We start from the raw sequence: 21,542 nt of genomic DNA on the forward strand, positions 1-21,542 counted from the left end.
CCTCGGATATTATTAGGGTCCGGTATCCCTTCATCCTCGGATATTACTAGGGTCCGGTACCCTCCATCCTCGGATATTATTGTGGTTCGGTACCCTCCATCCTCGGATACTATTAGGGTTCGGTCACCCTTTCTTCCATACCTCCATACCATACTTTTCTATATACATAATTGTAAGTTTCATACATACATACATCATATATTCTTCATCTACAACATATATATCATCAAACCATTACCTGGCAGTACATGCAATATCCGAAGATCGTTCACATACCGACAAGAAATCATTTGTACGTTTCACATAATACATATATGGCATACACTTATCACTTAGGATAAGTGTATTAACTAATCACATCGAGTATGCACACAGCCCTGAAACCATAACATGGAATGGGGCTAGAAACTCAACTGAACGCAGTTACGTTCACCGTTTATTGTAATCCCTTTCTTAAGCTGTGCACGACTAACTGTATAACAATTACACGTATCAATTAACTATCACTACCCATATCGTCTTTCTAGTTCAATTATTACCCTCAACGAATGGGGGTCCGGGGGCAGCGCCCTTGGCAGCGTGGTTCTAGGGGTGGCAGCCCCTAGCGGGGTACAAGGGGCAGAGCCCCTGGCTGGGGTTAACTGATTCGTTATCTTCCGTGACCTGATTCGTTAACTAATTCATTACTTTTCGTGATCTGATTCGTTAGTCTAGTTCGTTATCTTAACATAGCGAATTGGTGCGTGATGAATCACCTGATTCGTTATCTGGTTCGTTATCCTAGTTAGCTAGCCTAATTCGTTATCCTAACCAATTAGGTGGGTAACGAATAACTTGATTCGTTATCTGATCATAACGAACTGGATAAACTGATTCATTATTTGGACAAAACGAATTGGTGAACTAATTCGTTATCTTGCCATAACGGAATTGGGTTAATTAATTCGTTACCTTCTCCTAACGAGTTACACCAATCTTATCTAGACTTTGACTCAGAGGTCAAAGTCAAAATCATCAAGAACACCATGTAGTCAACATATCTTAGATCTGCAATTAAACCTTCGTTTCTTAACCAAATAACATGATTTAGGTATCAATGGATTCGGAATTACAACGCCTACAAACCCTAACCCTTTGTTCGTCCAAATATTCATGTTTATGGGCTGCGATTTAGGCATATATGTTACGGGTTCTTTAGGTTAGCAATTAACCTATTAATATTAATGGTTTTCAGCAAGAATCATCACGTTTGGTTCGTTTTTACCATATGTATACAGATCTAAGATTATCTAAATGAATCTGGACCTAAATAAACGATTTCTAATTATAAATGTACCTTAAACGAGTCGATTACGAACACGGTTTGGCTTGTCACGACGTTCCAACACCAACAAGCTCGGGTTTTCGCCTTCGGATCTTGGTTCGGGTTTTAGGATAGTGTTAGTGTGTGTTTTTGATGGTGTAGGCTATGGTGTAGAGATAGATAAAAATGGAAAGGTTTAGGGTTTAAGGGGTATTTATACTCCCTTAAGCCCATAGACCTAAGGCCCATTCCATTTTCTTATTTCATCTTCTAAAGTCCAAGCCCACCTTCTATTAGTTTATTTATTTAAATTGATAACGACACACTATTAAATAAACGAAACTTATTTTATAAATCTTATCAAAACCAGGATGTTACAGACATGCCTTTACACCCCATCTTGGTGGTTGACATTTTTGATGTTTGGGGCACAAACTTCATGGGCCCGTTTCCGAACTCGTATGGATATTTATACATTCTTGTTGTGTTCGATTATGTATCAAAGTGGGTTGAAGCGGTTGCAACAGGAACAAATGATCATTCTGTGGTGTGTAAGTTTGTACAATCCAACAATATCTCAAGATTTGGAATTCCAAGAGTAATTATAAGTGCTGGTGGATCGCATTTCAAGAACTTCACGTTTGGCAAGTTGTTAAAACGTTACAGTGTCAATCACTGAATTGCAACGCCTTATCAATCGATAAATTAAGGAAATTTTAATAAAGACGGTTCGGGTCGATATGAAAGATTGGTAGGTTAAGTTGGATAATGCATTGTGGGCATATCGCACTGCCTACAAGACACCAATTGGTACCACTCCTTATCGGTTGGTGTATGGAAAGGGTTGTCATTTGCTACTGGAGTTGGGTCATCGGGCATTATGGGCAATTAAGAATGTGAATATGGATTATAATGAAGCCGACGAGTTGAGGAAATTGAAGTTGAGAGAATTAGAGGAAATCCGGGATGAAGCGTATGAATATGCCTCAGCTTATAAAGAAAAACTAAAAAGGGTGCATGATGCTAAGATAAGGAAGAGAATATTTGTAGTTGGGCAAAAGGTGAGGCTTTAAAACTCAAGACTCAAATCGTTTCTCATGAAGCTCAAAAGCAAGTGGATGGGTCCTTATGTCATCAAAAGAGTAGGGAGGTTTGGTGATGTTCAGATTGAAGACATGCATAATCAAGTTAAACAAGTTGTGAATGGACATCGCTTCAAACCATATTTAGAAGGTAAGAACGTTAATATGCTTTAAGATGACAGGGTGAGTTTCCTTCTAATCTCACCGGATGGTCCTTATGCCACCCCGTTACCATGCAACGCCTAGATGTACCTGATCAATATTTTTTTTTCGTTTTTGTTCAGCGTTGGCCCTGTTTTAGTATAAAAACATCCCTGATCTTAACCTGAACAATACCCTGCTGCCACTAGACGAATTTGGAGTATACGAGAGCTATTATTTGAGTTTCTTGGTGGTTTTGAAGGCAAAATAACACCGGTGAAGAAATATACGTTCGCGAGTGAAGATTACGAGTTTTATCATCCTGATTTCCCGTTCTTTATTATATTGTCACCATGTTTTCTTATTTATTTACTTTTTTTGATTTTGATTACATGATGCTAGACTAAACTTTATAAACTACCTAGGTCGTGATGAACCTTTGTTTGGTTTGATTTTGATTAGGATTTCAGTCGTTATGGATTTTATGTTTTAAGTAAATTGTTGAGTTTGATGAAATCGATGTGTATGATTACTTGGTTTTATTTACTTAGATTTATTGTTTCACATTGCCCTTCTTAATTGTTTCATAAAATAGGGTTTTTTTAGGTCATTTAATGTGTATTCTTGACTAGTTTGTTATTCAATTCGAATAAGATCATAGAAACAATAAAACTAATTAAATAAATAAAAGTGAGCTGCTAGCTTAGAAAGTTGTAACGTGATAGTTATTGATAGATCTTAGTTAGTCAGAATTGCTAGATTTAGTCCTTCGTAAGGAGTCCATCTAGGTTTGATTGTCAACTTAGTCTATTAAGTCAATTGAGTCTACTTAGTTATCTTTGATTTTCGCGCTGTAAGGTAGGATTTCACCATAAAGATACTAAAGCATAGACAATTAGAAAACCGCAAGGAAGTTTAATACATATAACTAGTGTGTCTTAAAACTTGTAAGAAACTCATAGGTTTCTTCTTGAACGATCAAGGGTCATGTTCGGGTTTTCTGTCAAGGGTTTATCTTACGATCCCAGTTCCATAACTTAAGTTTCCTAGTTAACTAATACCCATAACTTAAGGGATTCTAGCCTAGGTAGTTACTTTACTTATCTGAATTAAAATAAGTATTTTAAAAGTTTACTACATTTTAATTAAATAGGGTTTAGTTTATAGATTAATATTATTTAGTTTAGAAACCCCCCTTAAACAATATTAATAAATAGTCGTGTCTTTTAGTCGAGTCTAATTTGCTAGTTACGTAATTTAAAGAGTCTCGTGGGTTCGATATCCAGACTTACTTAGTTGTACTAGAGTCGACCGTACACTTTCCGATTAGTAGTTTAAGTCAAGTTTAAGAGTCAAGAGTATTACTTAGTGTCTAGATTAGCGTGTTTTTATTTGACCACTTTTAGCACATCAAGTTTTTGGCGCCGCTGACGGGGACTCTTGGTGATCGCGTTATTAGCTTTGATTAGACTTACTTGCTACATACATGCTATTTGTTTTATTTTCGTTTGAGTCGTAGGAGTCTATTTGTTTTATTTTCGTTTGTGCCACATCTTCGTTCGCAAGGACCACCACTGGCTAATCTTGAATTTTCTCCGTTGAAGACCGAGGCTAGTTCGTCAGCAGAGTAACAACCGTTAGAAACTGATTCTACACCAAAGTCATCACCACATAGTTCACCACTAGAGAGTCTGAGAAGTCGACCAGAAGTCCAAATGGCTGACGCTAGAACAGTTGCTGCACAAGCCTTCTATGGCTTAATTGGAAACCAATCATGCATCATCATTGCCGAGATTAACAATCCCAACTCGTGGTAAATTCCGTCATATGTCATGAATAATCTAGTTCAAACTAATAAATTTCGTGGGCGTGATGAAGAGGATGCACCAGCACACATAAACCGGCTCTACCGCGTCTTAAAACATTTTAATTCACAAGGTGCTACTGAAGATGCTATTTTCTTACATCTCTTTCCTTTTTCACTTGCAGGAAAAGTAGCTCTTCGGCTTGACACTTAGCCATCTGGCACGTTCACTACTTGGGAAGCACTGCGTTAAGACTTTATCAAGAAATACTTCCCACCTACTAAAGCGGCTATTCTTCGTGATCAGATTCGTTATTTTCACATGGAGCCGGGTGAACAATATTGTCATGCTAAGGAGCGTTTCCAGAACCTGCTGTCTTGTTGCTCACAGAATGGTCTCACACCATGGGATCTCGTGGAGAAATTTTATAATGCGTTGAACTACGAAACCCAACTTCGTTTCAACACGGCTGCAGGAGGAAATCTAATGGCTAAGAAGAATGCCACCGAATGTAACGAGATGTTTAGCTGAAGGGTAAAATCACAATGGGTTGGTATATATCCAATATGCATAATGGCTGTTATTTTAGTGATATCAGAGTTATCTTATTTTAATGTTAGTTATTTGATTTAATAATACTCATAAAGCCTTGAACAATGTACATTTTGGTTGCTTATATCAGTTTGCAGCTGTCTATTGATATCGTACAAACGAATCTGCATTCCTGCACCATTGAGGTATATAAAGATCCAGAGCCAATACAAGTTAGAGTGATCAAAAAATGGATATTTTCTATCTGTTTGACGATGCAAATGTAAGAAGAATCACCTATTTATTTATCAATTATTTCAGTTTAATGTGCTAAATTAATATGACTAGTACACAAACTTGCACGTTGCAACTGCTACATCAGGTCAGTTTGGGATAAAACAAGTGTTAAAGCCTAAAGGTATTGAGTTGAAGGATTCTTTTGGTGTTCCAGAATGTCAAGGGTTGCGACTGCTAAATCTCCATCTGTAACATCCTACTTTTGATTATAATAATAAAATAAATTTCGTTTATTTTATATCGTGTCGTTTGTCGGTTTAGATAATAAACTGTACACGGTTGGGCTTGGACTTTAGAAGATAGAATAAAAGATGGAATGGGCCTTAGATCCATGGGCTTAAGGGAGTATAAATACCCCTTAAACCCTAAACCTTTCCATTTTTATCCATTCTCTACACCATAGCCTACACCATCAAAAACACACACAAGACCATCCTTTAACCCAAGCCTAGATCCAAAGTTGAAAACCCGAGATTTTTGGTGCTAGAACGTTGTGACGAACCGAACCTAAATCAAAGACCAGCTCGTGTTCGTAGTTCAACTCGTTTAAGGTACGTTTATATCTAGAACTTGTTCGTTTAGGTTCGGTTTCTATCTAGAAATCTTAGATCTGTGTTTAAATGGTAAAAACGAGCCCAGTACATCAGACCTTACTAAAAACCATTAACGATTGATAGGTTAATTGCTAACCTAAAGAAACCGTAGTATAGATGCCTAAATCACACCCCCTAAAACGCGATGTATGAATGATTTGATAGTTAGGGTTTGCTGGCGCTGGGATTCCGAATCCATTGATACCAAAATCGTGAGGTTTCGTCAAGAAATGAAGGTTTAATTGCAGATCTAAGAAACGTTGACTATTTGTGTTCTTGGCGATTTTGACACTGACCCCCGAGTCAAAGTCTGGATAAGATTGAGCAATTCGTTATAAAGAGGTAACGAATTAGTTCAACCATTCGTTAAGACAAAATAATGAATTAGATCACCCAGTTCGTTATGCTAAGATAACGAATCAAGTGATTCGTTAGTTGCCCATTTCGTTATGATAGGTTAACGAATCAGAGGACGAATCAGATGATAATTAGATGACGAATCAATCAACGAACTAGATCATGAAATTAACGAATTAGCTAACGAATTAGGCTTAATTCGTTATGGCGAAGGAGATAGCGAATTAAATAATAAATTAAAATCTTAATGGAAAATGTGTTAAGATAGTTAATGGAAATAAAATTATGCTAGATCAGCTCGACCCCAGCCAGGGGCTCCGTTGTGGGTTACATAAAGATAGAAATACGATATGAGTAGTAATAGTTAATTGATACATGTAAATATTATACAGTTAGCCGTGCACAGCTCAAGAAGGGAATAACTATTAACGGTGAACATAACCGCATTCAGGTGAGTTCTAGCCCCATTTCCTTATTACGTTTTCGGGGCTGTGTGCATACTCGATGTGATAGTTAATACACTTACCTTAAATGGTAAGTGTATGCCATGTATGATTTATATGTTATGTATGTATATCTTAAATGCGAATGAAAGCTTGCCGATACGTGAACGATCTTCGTATATGGCACGTTTAGACAAGGGAGGTATGTATATAATAGTTGAATGTGAATGATAGATATATGTATAATGTATGAATGTGTATGAATGAACAAAGAAAGTGTATGCATGATATGGGTATGTAAAGACAGTATACACGAAGATGAAGAAACAGGGATCAGACCCTAATAATATCTGAGATAGAGAAGAAAGGGATCAGACCCTAATATTATCTGAGATAGAGAAGTAAAAAGGGATCAGACCCTAATAATTTCTGAGATAGACAAGAAAGGGATCAGACCCTAATAATATATGAGATAGACAAAGGAAAGAGGGATCAGACCCTAATAATATCTGAGATAGGAAAGGAAGGGATCGGACCCTAATAATATTCGAGATAGAAAAAGACAGTAATTTATATAGTATGAAAGTAATAAAGTATGAACGTATGTATGAACTTATGTAATGAGAGTAGAATAGTAAAGTAATTATTATGTGTCTTCGGATGCTTAATTGAAGGTAATAGTATGTATGGTATAATGTGTGATTAACTAGAACTCACTCAGCATAGCTGACTTTTAGTATGCACGCAGGTTAACAGATTGAGACAGCTGGTTTGAGATGGACACATGGCAGGTTGAAGAGGCTGGCATCTGAAGATTGTCATGATGTTTGGAATGTTATAATTTATGCTATGTTTAAAAAGACAAATTATGGTTAATTGTAATGAATGGTTGATGTTGTATATTATTCCGCGAAAGTTTTAAATAACTCTGATATTTAGAACTGTGTTTATGAGTAAATCCAACACCAAAAGTAGGGCACCGGTAACGGGGCCTTACAAGTTGGTATCAGAGCAAAGTTCGAGAGATTTAGGCATCCTACATGCTTAGACTCGAACAAAGAATGAGATTTTAGTAAGAAAAGAAAGAAGATGCCAGTTCAAGATAGCCATGTGTCGCTCAAGCAAGCTCAGTAAAGGTAAAGTGTATGGTTAAATAATGTATGTTAATGCTAGCTTAATTGCTAAAGAAAGGATACGTGAATGTTAGGGATAGGATTAATTGATTGTTTGATTGATTAATTGTTTAAGGTATAACCAGCACAAATAGACTCATAAGGGGAAGTGTATAGGACACGGAAAGTAACGTGATCAGCTAATCACAACTGGCCACTGTTATTACCTGGTAGCCTTACTAACCTTGTACTAAATAGTTCCTTGAGTGATGACATTTGTGTTTTCCTTTCCAGAATACGATGGCTGGATCTAGGGCAGTTGTTGGAGCAGGAGGCCGCACTAGACGTCGTGGCAGGCCTCGTCGTGTCCAACGACCATCGGTAGAAACAGCTTCTAACACCGGAGCTGAAGGAAGCGCAGCTGGAAGAAAACCTGAAAACAATGAAGGGGTTTAACTCGATCCCTTAATCCAAGCAGCTATTGTACAAGCTGTAGCCACTGCAGTTAAGAATTTGAACCCATAGGGGTCTGCTGGAGGCCGTGAAAGAACTGCTGAAGGAGCGGGAGGAGGCAGTAGGAAAGATAATGAAGTAGAGAGGGAGGCTTCGAGTGTGGTAAGGTCTGTGAAGGTTGATGATAGGAAGAGGGGCCGAGGTGGGTGCAACTATAAGTCCTTCAAGGGTTGTGACCAACCAAAACTGACTGGTTTGGGAGACACAATCGCTACCCTCCAATGGATAACCGCCATGGATAAAATTATCCGAATCAGCGAGTGCCGTCCCGACCAAGCCGTCGGTTATGCCACCCAATCATTGAGGATGAAGCTATGTATTGGTGGGAGAGTGTGGAGCAGAGGAAGACTCGGGGTGAGATTAAAGCTCTAAAGTGGGAGGATCTGAAGGAGTTAGTGATGAAGAGATTATGTGCTGACGCCGAAGTTGAAAGGGGGGAGATGAAGTTCCTGAACCTGAAAGCTGGAACGATGACACATCGTAAGTATACCACCGAGTTCAACCGAATGTGTAGGTTGGTACCCGATATGGTTAACAATGAGGCTAAAAGGATCAAGTGCTATGTGAGAGGATTGCCACAGAGAGTTCGCACGCTAGTCAGGACGAGTAAACCTGCTACCTTTGACTATGCCGTCGAGCTCGCAGAGATGGTTTATGCAGATCTGGCTGCGGATGATGTTGTGTTGGAAGAAAAGAAGAATGATAAGAAGTGGGTCAATCCTGTTAAACGACCCGGTACTCAAATGTGGAACCCTAAGAACAAGCAGCCGAGAGTTTGGGAGAAGAGGTCGTGTAAGACCTGCGGAAAGATGCACGGTGGTGACTGCAAGTGGGGTAAATGATCTGATGTTTGTCATAAGTGTGGTAAGGCTCATGGAGGAGAATGCAGGCTAGGGTCGAATGCCTGCTATAAGTGCGGAAAGGTGGGGCATTATGCTCCGGATGGTACTGCAAAACACGCATGTTACATGTGCGGTAAGCCGGGCCATTTTGCTAAGGAATGCACTGATGGGGGAGCTGGAGGAAGCGGAAAGAATGATGCTAATCAGACTAGGCCGAGGACCAGAGCTTACATGTTAACCCAAGAACAAGCCAAACAGATTCCAGATGTCGTCACAGGTACGTTTCTTGTAAACGGTATATCCGCTTCTGTATTGTTTGATTTAGGTGCAAACAAAAGTTTCGTAGCCACGCCATTTAGTAAATTAGCTAAAATGAAATGTTGTCGAGTGTCTGAAACTTTTATAGTAGAAACCGCTAGTGACACCTTGGTTAAAATAATGAGAATGGTTAAGAACTGTAAGATAGAGTTAGAGGGACATGAGTTCCCTGTTACTTTGTATGTTATGACCTTAGGAGGGTTCGATGTAGTTTTGGGAATGAATTGGTTGTCTGAGTATGAAGCTCAGATAGCGTGTAAGAGTAGGATAATAAGGTTAAAGTCCTTGGATGGTAGTGCGGTGACGGTTTATGGTGATAAGGAAAGTTCTGGGCTTAATGTCATATCGATGATAAAAGCCGAGGGTTTGTTAAGGCGAGGATGTGGTGCCTACCTGGCGTATGTTGTCAACGCTACGGCCGAGACAAAAGAAATGAAAGATGCTCCTATTGTGCGCGACTACCCAGAAGTATTCCCTGAGGATCTTCCGGGGTTGCCACCAGAGCGAGAGATAGAATTTCAGATAGATTTAGTACCAGGAGCCCAGCCCATCGCAAAGGCGCCTTACAGTCTAGCACCATCCGAGATGAAAGAACTGATGTCCCAACTGCAAGAACTCCTTGATAAAGGTTTTATTAGACCAAGTGTTTCCCCGTGGGGCGCACTAGTGTTATTCGTGAAGAAGAAGGATGGAAGTATGAGAATGTGCATAGACTACCGCGAGTTGACTAAGCTTACGGTAAAGAATAGATATCCTTTACCAAGGATTGATGATCTGTTTGACCAACTACAAGGTTCAAGTTGGTTCTCACGGATAGATCTCCGATCGGGCTATCATCAACTGAAAGTTAAGGAGTCAGACATCCGTAAGACAGCGTTTCAGACGCGGTATGGACACTACAAGTTCCTCGTAATGTCATTCGGTCTAACGAATGCTCCCGCGGCATTTATGGACATGATGAATAGGGTGTGTCGGCCGATGTTGGATAAGTCAGTTATTATCTTCATCGATGATATCTTGATTTATTCAAAGAGCGAGTTTGATCATGCTGAGAATCAGGTATTTTAGACTCTGAAGAAAGAGAAGTTGTATGCTAAGTTTTCGAAATGCGCGTTCTGGTTGCTAGAAGTGCAATTTCTAGGTCACGTGATTAATCCTGAAGGGATTACCGTGGACCCAGCTAAGATTGAAGCGATAACAAATTGGAAGACTCCACAGAATCCGACTGATATACGAAGCTTCCTAGGGTTAGCTGGCTACTATAGGAGATTCATCGAAGGTTTCTCCAAGATAGCCGCACCGTTGACCGGTATGACCCGAAAGTCGATAGTATTCGGTTGGGGTAAGTTTCAAGAAGAGGCTTTTCAGGAGTTAAATAAGAAACTCACGCAAGCTCCAATCCTTGCTTTACTCGATGGTGACGAGGATTTGGTTGTTTATACTGATGCTTCGCATCGTGGGCTAGGTTGCGTGTTGATGCAACGAGGAAAGGTGATAGCTTACGCGTCTAGACAGTTGAAAGTCCATGAGAGTACTTATCCGACGCATGATTTAGAGCTAGCAGCAGTAGTGCATGCTCTTAAGATATGGAGGCATTACCTGTATGGTACTAAGTGTACTATTTATACGGGTTATAATAGTTTAAAGTACTTCTTTGAGCAGAAAGAGCTGAACATGAGACAGAGGAGGTGGTTAGAACTGATAAAGGATTACGACTGTGATATTAAATACAATCCTGGTAAAGCTAATGTGGTCGCCGACGCGCTAAGTCGTAAGAACGAGGAAGTCATTGCAACAGTAAAGTCATACCAGTTGATTATGAATTCAAGTCTGTTTGAAGAAATCATCAAAATACAGTCAGAAGTGCTGGTAGATGAAGGGCTAGTGAAGAAAGAAAGGATTTTTGGTCAGAAAGACGAGTTGATGGAAAACACTCATGGTGTTAAGACTAGGTTTGACCTTATGTGGATTCCACGCCATGGAGATCTTAGAGATCGGATCTTAGTTGAGGCTCATAAGTCAAGATATTCGATTCATCCAGGAGCTACGAAGATGTACCAAGATTTGAAAAGAGATTATTGGTGGCCAGGAATGAAAAATGATGTGGTGGATTATGTTAGTAAGTACTTAAGTTGTTTACAAGTCAAAGCCGAACATCAAAAGCCCTATGGGAAAATGCAACCGCTTGAAATACCAGAATGGAAATGGGAACACATCACCATGGATTTCATAACTAAGCTACCTCGTACAGCTAAGCATCATGATACCATTTGAGTGATTGTGGACCGTTTGACCAAGAGTGCTCACTTTCTGCCTATACGAGAGGCTATCTCGTCGGAAACGTTAGCAAGCTTGTTCATAAAAGAGATACTCGTTTATGGAGTGCCGCTGTCGATTGTATCTGATAGAGATACTCGTTTTACTTCTAGGTTTTGGAAGAAGTTCCATGAAGCCATGGGAACAAGATTGAACATCAGTATGGCGTATCATCCTCAAACAGATGGACAGTCTGAAAGGACGATCCAAACCCTTGAGGATATGCTACGTGCTTGTGTTTTAGACTTTGGAGGAAGTTGGGGTGATCATCTGCATCTAGCAGAGTTCTCCTATAACAATAGCTACCATTCCAGTATTGGTATGCCACCGTTTGAGATGCTTTACGGTAGACGATGTAGAACCCCGGTATGTTGGGGAGAGATCGGTCAGAAGGAGATGAGAAGTTTAGAAGTGGTTCAAGAAACATCTTCAAAGTTTGATCAGATTAAAGCGAGAATGAAAGCTGCTCAAGACAGACAAAAGTGTTATGCTGATAAGCGGCGACGGCCGATTGAGTTTAACGTTGGTGACAATGTGATGCTTAAGGTCTCGCCTTGGAAAGGAATTATCCGTTTTAGAAAGAGGGGGAAATTGAGTCCGAGGTACATTGGACCGTTTAAGATTATAGATCGTGTAGGTGAAGTGGCTTATAAGCTGGATTTGCCAGAAGAGTTAGAAGGAATTCATTCAACCTTCCATGTTTCTCATCTGAGAAAATATCTAGCTGATGACACGTCTCATATGCCATTAATGGACATTGAGGTTGATGAACAGTTGAATTACATCGAGCAACCGATTGAGATAGTTGACTGCAAGGAAAAGCAACTCTGTCACAAGGTTATACCTTTAGTGAAAGTGATATGGAAGCATCGCAAGGGTTCAGATGCTACTTGGGAAGCTGAGGATGAGATGCGCAAGTTTTACCCGAATTTGTTTATGTAATAGTTAGGTTTCGAACACGAAACCTCTTTAAGGAGGGAAGACTTATAACATCCTACTTTTGATTATAATAATAATAAATTTCATTTATTTTATATCGTGTCGTTTGTCGGTTTAGATAATAAATTGTACACGATTGGGCTTGGAATTTAGAAGATAGAATAAAAGATGGAATGAGCCTTAGGTCCATGGGCTTAAGGGAGTATAAATACCCCTTAAACCCTAAACATTTCCATTTTTATATATTCTCTACACCATAGCCTACACCGTCAAAAACACACACAAGACCATCCTTTAACCCGAGCCTAGATCCGAAGTTGAAAACCCGAGATTTTTGGTGCTAGAACGTTGTGATGAACCGAACCTACATCAAAGACCAACTCGTGTTCGTAGTTTGACTCGTTTAAGGTACGTTTATATCTAGAACTTGTTCGTTTAGGATCGGTTTCTATCTAGAAATCTTAGATCTGTGTTTAAATGGTAAAAACGAGCCCGATACATCAGACCTTACTAAAAACATTAACGATTGATAGGTTAATTGCTAACCTAAAGAAACCGTAGTATAGATGCCTAAATCGCACCCCCTAAAACGCGATGTATGAATGATTTGATGGTTAGGGTTTGTTGGCGCTGGGATTCCGAATCCATTGATACCAAAATCTTGAGGTTTCGTCAAGAAATGAAGGTTTGATTGCAGATCTAAGAAACGTTGACTATTTGTGTTCTTGGCGATTTTGACTTTGACCCCCGAGTCAAAGTCTGGATAAGATTGAGCAATTCGCTATAAAGAGGTAACGAATTAGTTCAACCATTCGTTAAGACAAAATAACGAATTAGATCACCCAGTTCGTTATGCTAAGATAACGAATCAAGTGATTCGTTACTTGCCCATTTCGTTATGATAAGTTAACGAATAAAAGGACGAATCAGATGATAATTAGTTAGACGTCCACAGCTCAAGAAGGGAATAACTATTAACGGTGAATGTAACCGCATTCATGTGAGTTCTAGCCACACTTCCTTATTATGTTTTCGGGGCTGTGTGCATACTCGATGTGATAGTTAATACACTTACCTTAAATGGTAAGTGTATGCCATGTATGATTTATATATTATGTATGTATGTCTTAAATGTGAATGAAAGCTTGCCGATAAGTGAACGATCTTCGGATATGGCACATGTTGACAAGGGAGGTATGTATATGATAATTGAATGTGAATGATAGATATATGTATAATGTATGAATGTGTATGAATGAACAAAGAAAGTATATGCATGATATGGGTATGTAAAGACAGTATGCACGAGGATGAAGAAACAGGGATCAGACCCTAATAATATCTGAGATAGAGAATAAAGGGATCAGACACTAATATTATCTGAGATAGAGAAGTAAAAAGGGATCAGACCCTAATAATTTCTGAGATAGACAAGAAAGGGATCAGACCCTAATAATATATGAGATAGACAAAGGAAAGAGGGATCAGACCCTAATAATACTGAGATAGAAAAAGAAGAAATCGGACCATAATAATATCCGAGATAGAAAAGGACAGTAATTTATATAGTATGAAAGTAATAAAGTATGAACGTATGTATGAACTTATGTAATGAGAGTAGAATAGTAAAGTAATTATTATGTGTCTTCGGATGCATAATTGAAGGTAATCATATGTATGGTATAATGTGTGATTAACTAGAACTCACTCAGCGTAGCTGACTTTTAGTATGCACGCAAGTTAACAGATTGAGACAGCTGGTTTGAGATGGACACATGGCAGGTTGAAGAGGCTGGCATCTGAAGATTGTCATGATGTTTGGAATGTTATAATTTATGTTATGTTTAAAAAGACAAATTATGGTTAATTGTAAAGAATGGTTGACGTTTTATATTATACCACGAAAGTTTTAATTAACTCTGATATTTAGAACTGTGTTTATGAGTAAATCCAACACCAAATGTAGGGCACCGGTAACGGGGTTTTACACCATGGAATGCATCTTGTTAGTTTTTCTTCATTTATTGGGTCGGGTTGGGTATTGGGTCATTTCAGTTCTGATATAAGTAGTGGTTGTCAAATCTTAAGAAAAGGCTAAGTGCTAACGGAAGTTGTAATAACATGCTTATGGCAGTCAATGAGAACATGCCAAAGATGCCCACTGGTCTGCTGTACCTGGATACAACATTAGCAACGGTGTCACCCTTCATGATTCAGGAGATCGCAATCGGTCGTATGAGTTTTGGGTATTAGACCTTTGGATGTCAAATGCGAACTTTTTAAATGTTAGTTCTTATATATTTGTGTGATTGCTTCTGGGTGTAAAAACTTTTTTACTAACAATTAGCTAGAGTCATCTGATTTGTGAGTCAACTAATGTGTTTATTAAAATGCATTTCAAAAAGGATTTTTTTTCCTTTTTTGTGACTTACTAATTTATGTTTAGGATTTGGTGACGGTATCGTAACGACGTTAATTGATACCGACCGAACTTCAAGTGTGTTATTTTTTGGACTGTTATTAATTTATGTTCAAGATTTAGTCTCTTTTCTTAAAGACTCATTTTTTGGGCGGTTACTAATTATTTTTAGGATATAGTTTAATTGGGTGTCTACTAATGTATTTCTAAGGTTTAGTGCCAGTAACTTTGCAAAGTTAACCAATACCGATCACATTCAAGTGTCGGTAATGTTATTTTGTTTGTTATAAATACCAAGATTGACGGACAATTACTTTTTTAAGGTGTCGAATTGATGAGCGGGCCCCATCTATTAGGGTCGAGAAAATATTGACAATCCAAGTTGTTTTAAGCTATTTGTTTAGTATACATTAATTTGTATCATCTATTTATTAGTTCGATACTTTGGTTTGAGGTTTTGTGTTGATTTGTTACTCATTGTTTATCTTTAATAATAATAATAATAATAATAATAATAATAATAATAATATGATGGTTGCTAGTTAGATTTGTTGAAAATTTGGATGATTTTTAATGAGCTAATTATCCTTCTTGCAGACAGAGTGTTTGGAAGAGAAACAACGACCAAGCATGTCGATGATGTTTCAGCTTAGTGTGTAGTGAATGGTGCCATTCAAGGAATTAAAGGTCAATGTTCATGTTCTTAGCACTTTATTATAATGTTTTGTGATCTTAGTAATAACCATATGAGGTTTAAACCATGTAATCTCTCTAATAACAGATTAATTAACAAATATTCTCTTTAGCGATACTTAAATATGACGTGTAACATTTAACTAAGTGCTCCAACCTGTTTTCCGGCCAAACCATATTGGTATTAAAACTGGTTTGCATCAAGTTAAAAAAAGTCACATATTACTTTCATTAGTAAGTTCTTTCTCTCAAAACTGCATAAAAGTATATTAGCATATTTTAAGGGCATTTTCAATTTTATTTTATTTTTTACTAAGTTATCTTCGTTATGTTCATGCATCTATGTTGTGATTTATGTTTTGTTTCATATGAATACATGTTTTGATACAGATTTTAATTGGAACGGCAGCCAAGAAGTCTAATGTTGACATTGACTTAGGAAGAGAAGGTCAAAACACCAAAGCGTCTTATATCATGTGAAACAGGTGTTGAGCTAAACGGGTCAGGTTCAGGTCACCCTGACGGATTCATGGGTTGGCCCGTTTAACCCTTTAGTTTTTTTTTTTGTTTTAATTAAAGGTTTCTGTATAAAGAGCTCAAAATGTAGACAGAGTTTTCAAAAAATTTATAAAAGTAATATTTACCATGAGTTTTTGTATAAATTTGCATCTTTTATTGTAAACTTATAGATTTAAAGTATTAACATGTGAAAAGAATAAAAAAAAGTAATGGGTCAAGCGGGTCATGTTCGAGTCAAACAGTGAATATGCGAACCGTGTTCGAGTTCACCTATCTAACACGTCTTTCGGGTTTCGGGTAGTGTTCAAGTTAGTGACAAAATTTGTTTTCATATGAATACATGTTTTGATGCAGATTCTAATCGGAAAGGCAGCCAAGAAGTCTAATGTTAACATTGACTTAGGAAGAGAAGTTCAAAACAACCAGAGCGTCTTATATCATGTGAAACAGGTGTTGAGCTAAACGGGCCAGGTTCTACACCACCCTAACGGATTCGTGGGTTGGCCCGTTTAACCCTTTAGTTTTTTGTTTTGTTTACTTTAAATGTCTTTGTATAAAGAGCTCAAAACGTAGACAGAGTTTTCAACAAATTCATAAAAGTAATATTTACCATGAGTTTTTGTATAAATTTGTATCTTTCATTGTAAAGTGATAGATTTAAAGTATTAGCGTGTGAAAAGAATAAAAACAAAGTAATGGGTCAAGCGGGCCATGTTCGAGTCAAACAGTGAATATGCGAACCGTGTTCGAGTTCATCTGTCTGACACATCTTTCGGGTTCGGGTAGTGTTCAAGTTAGTGACAAAATTTGGTCACTCGTGAGTTGCTTGCGGAAGTATTGTATAACAAACGCCCTTGAAGGCATTGTGAAACAGGTGTCTACCATGAAATGAAATTGTTACTTTCAGTTAAAAAAAAAAAAAAAAAGAGGCATTGTCGGAATCATTTTTTTTTTTTTTGGTTTTTTCAACTTAACAAATTAAATCGATATCGATTGCGTTCTTGTTGGAGTGTGTGGGTAGATAACTGATATATAATATATCGTGAGATGATTGATTAACTATAAACGTGTGTCACACTGTAAATTGTCGTATTCGCTACATCGCGCGGGATTCTCCTAGTTTATATATATGTAAATAAATAAAAAAATAAAATAGTTTGACACAACTCAGGCTGGCTCGGTTTGTAAACGAGCCGAACTGAGCTCGGCTTGGTTTGTAAACGATCCAACCCGAGTTGGATTGTTTTGTAAACTAGCTGATTTCAATTTTATAGTTTCTTTAAAGATGTTTAAATCATGAACGGTTTATATAAAGTTGGACAAAAGGTGCATGGTTGGGTGGCCTGACCCGTTTTACATGTACTAAATGATTGTCCGTTCCTAATTTGACATTCATTTTAGTACTCAAGCTTCATTGAGAATCATTTGATGGCCCAGACGGATCAAACAATTGAATCAAACGAACTTATCAAACAAACGAACACATAATATTAGGGTGACAACCCAAAACTCTTTTCATATAATCAAACGAACATAACAAAAGAACTTCACTTCACTAACATACAAACTTCATTAACATACAATGAGTAAAGACTCTCTTGACACTCTCTTAACTCTCTCATAAAATTAATAATCTAGACCCTATATATAGACCCACTAAACTTGCTCTCCAAGACATTATCTTTCCTAAACCTACTACAATTCAATTAAGTAAAAATAAATGTAACATAATAAACCCTTAATTTTATTAATATTCAATATTAATCCTTCATTCACCCCCTTAATCATGGATTGTATTTCTTCTTGCATTTGTTCCTCCTTTTCAACTGACTATTGCATACTTGCTTCACCGATTCTTCAAACTTATCATTAGTTCCTTCTATACTTAACTTTGAAACCACATTGTCATTTCTTTCTCGAATCGATTCTTCTCATCAACTCGTTCTTGACCAATACTCTCACGAACTCCAAACAAATCATTCGAGATTTTCCGAACCGAGTATCCTTCACTTTCATAATCGGTTTCACATCAAAACTTTCTTTTTTTCAAGTTCAAAGCTATTATGTTTACAACATACTTGAAGCTTGATATTGTATGTCATTTTTAGATTTCTCTGAACCTTTATCAACAATCTCTTTCTGACCATATAGCTTCAATATCCCATTGGCTATTTCAATCTTACATCCTTCTTCATCCAACTTTCCCGAGCTAAGAAGATTGGTCTTCAATATAAGGATATAAAAAACATTACAAAACGTTTTCTTTTCACCAGTCTTACTTACCACAATCACATTTCCTATAGCTTTGATTTCGATCTCAGATCCATCACCAAACTTCACTTGACCCGAAACTCCTTCATCCAAGGTAGTAAAAAACTCTTTATTTCATGACATATGATGACTTGCACCAATGTCTAAGTACCATGTTCCTTCATTCTTTTCATCTTTTTCAAACACACCAAGGATAACCCTTTCTTCATTCAAACTTACTTTCTTTATTGAACAAACTGCCGTTATCAAAGAATGATCAACATCATCTTCTTTCTTTGTCAAATTCACTTCATCATTCCCTTTGCTTGGTTCCTTACATTCATTCGAGTAGTGCCCAATCTTATCACAGTTGTAGCATGTTACATACTTCCTTCTATCTTCCCATTCTCCAGGGTTCTTTTTCGGTATTCACCCCGTTAATCATTCTTACGCTCACCATTCCATATTTGGTTCACTCTTCCCCATCTGTTGTATCTTCCACGGCCTCTACCGTGTCCTTGGTAGTTTTCAACTTTCTTTTCGGTTTAGGTGAACATGAGCTGACTCTGACTTTGGGATGAACTTCCATTCACATTCTTGAACTTTTTCTTTCTTCGTATGCCTTTAAACGTCCAACCACATCTTCAAACGCCATTGTTTTGATGTCTACGAGTAGCTCCATGGAAGAAACAACGGGTAAATATTTATCCGACATAGAGTTCAAGAATTTTCTTACCAAATCCTTTTCTTCACGTACCGCTCCCAAGCTCTTGTACTTTGATTCTACTCCACCCAAATTCGCTGCATAATCATCAATACTTTCTCTCTCCCCCATCTTCAATCCATCTAACTCGGTTCTTAGCATTTTAACACGAGCCTTTTGAGTTCTTTTTGCACCAAGATAACGAACTCTTAACGCTTCTGAATACTTGGCCATCTGAAGCATCACATCTTCAGGCAGGGTTTGAAAGATAACACTCAAGGCCATAAACTTCTTTCTATCTTCAATTCTTGTCCCCTTTTCCTTATCATTCGCATCATGCAAACCGTTCTAACCTAAAATAACTTTAACCATAACCGACCATGACGCATAGTTGGTTGAAGTTAACTTCGGTGCTTGTAACACAAAACTACCAATCGATTCTTTCATTGTTCTCGAACTCTCTGCTTCTTTATTACAGGCCATGTAACAATCAAAACTTAATTGCAATATATAATAATATATTGATAGAAATAGAGAAAAAATCCAACACAAAATAATTAACTTTCCTTCTGCTTTGATTTTTTTTCCTCGTTCAACACAAGAAAAGATCCTAACTTAAAATCAAATAGCCTTCTTAACTATGGAGGCTAAAAACATATATGATTATGATTTGTTTTGACGCAAACTGTAACATTCGTTAATTTTTAAAACCGAAAACCCAACCCGTTTTAAATTTTCGGGTTTGTTTCTATTTAAATTTTTATATCTTTATAATATTATTAATTAATCTCAATTTTCGTTGATGTATTTTATGTGATCATTTCGATGTAATTATACATTTCACCACCCTTGTAGTATTACACACTCATTTAAAACATTCATATTTAAGATAAAATATTTATGTACATGTCCCATGCAATTTACTAAAATTATTATTTAACTACTACTACAAATTTTAATTTTATTATTATTATCATCATCATCATCATCATCATCATATTTTCATATTATGTTATTTAACTAATAAAAAAACTAATGAATTTTTAATTAAATAAAATTTATTAAAAGAGTTAAACACTTTGAAAACCTTTTAAACCATTTTAATTTTTGTTTTTAATTATATTAAATATGATGTATTTTCATAAATTTCATAAGACATAACAACTCCATATATTCACTACAAAATGAGGACAAATCCTCCATTATTTTCACACCTCAATCCACTATTTTCTTAAGATTGAAAGCATTAACAAGTAAGTTTTATGATTCCATGCATTTTATAGTTTTTGTTTTGATTTAATGTTGAATGTTCATAATTTGTTCTTCATGATCATGTTTCTTTTATCATAAAAATCTTATATTTTGTTTTTAAGAATCATCATGAATATCCAATATAAACACTTTGATTTTTTCTAAATCCTGGATCAAACCTAGTTATTTTACAAGAACAAGCATGAATATATATTTATCCAAATCTTATGATTTGTTGATCATCATAAACATATATACTTTCTTCTAAATATGATGATTTATAAAAATTTCTTTTATTTAAAATATTTTACAATAGAAATAACATACTTCATATCTTTAAATTAATAATTGAGTAAATTAATTATTGTTTATTATATTTAAACATAAACTAATATTTATAATTTCTATAAAAGAATTTCATGCAAAACATTTAAGTAAATAAATTAGTAAATTAATTAATTATGTTACTTGAAAAAAAAACGTTTAATCATAAATTATTATTAATATTGTTATTTAATCTTATATTAATTAGTTATAATTATGTATCAACAAATTATTCTTCAATTAATAAACATCAAATGTTTTTTATAAACTTTATTTATTTTTGTTAACCTCATTAAAATCCTTAAGTCCTCATTTGTCATAAGTTAATGAAATATTTATATATATATATATATTAAAATAATGCATAATTTCTAAAACTAATATTATTTAACTTTTATAATCCCAATAGTTAGTATTTAAATTTGTATTTCCTTTTATTTATAGTTCATGATGTTCGATCGTTTCAATTTCCTTAAACGCGTTTTTGGTTATTATTTCAAGTTATCTTCAATCTCAAATGTGAGTTTCTCATACCCCCTTTTTGTTCTTTTACTACTTTTGGGGGTAACATATATATCCTATCAACATTGCAATTTCGTTTATTCATTATTTACAAACTACAATTCGTTACATGGACTTGTGTGTTTATTTGCATACTCGCTCAAAGATTATGTGCTCATGGTTTCCTCATTAAGTATGATCATACGCCCCCCTATGCACTCAGGACCTCGATGTTATAAGTGGAATAGGGACCCCCGATCCGAGTACGTTGATTATTACCAACGGAAAAG

The 21,542-nt window shown here is 36.5% G+C and overlaps 1 protein-coding gene across 1 annotated transcript; it reads left to right on the forward strand.

The window, feature by feature from the left end:
- The first annotated feature begins 1,742 nt into the window (after positions 1–1,742).
- LOC143576868 (uncharacterized) lies at positions 1,743–2,376 on the forward strand. The gene is made up of 2 exons (XM_077060869.1): positions 1,743–1,970; positions 2,059–2,376. Exons 1-2 carry the CDS (start codon positions 1,743–1,745, stop codon positions 2,374–2,376), a joined length of 546 nt encoding a protein of 181 aa, XP_076916984.1.
- Positions 2,377–21,542: the final 19,166 nt, after the last annotated feature.

The sequence above is a fragment of the Bidens hawaiensis genome, unplaced genomic scaffold, assembly GCF_021521415.1.
Source record: "Bidens hawaiensis isolate Kalapana, Puna unplaced genomic scaffold, B.hawaiensis_p1.1 tig00028325_1, whole genome shotgun sequence".
In the NCBI taxonomy this organism is placed as follows: domain Eukaryota; kingdom Viridiplantae; phylum Streptophyta; class Magnoliopsida; order Asterales; family Asteraceae; genus Bidens; species Bidens hawaiensis.

What these genes read in the sequence shown, in the direction of transcription:
- LOC143576868 (XM_077060869.1), top strand. Translation starts at nt 1,743, where the DNA reads ATGGGCCCGTTTCCGAACTCGTATGGATATTTATACATTCTTGTTGTG. An exon ending in AGTTGTTAAAACGTTACAGT is followed by an intron (nt 1,971 to 2,058) that starts GTCAATCACTGA and finishes AAAGATTGGTAG; the next exon opens with GTTAAGTTGGATAATGCATT.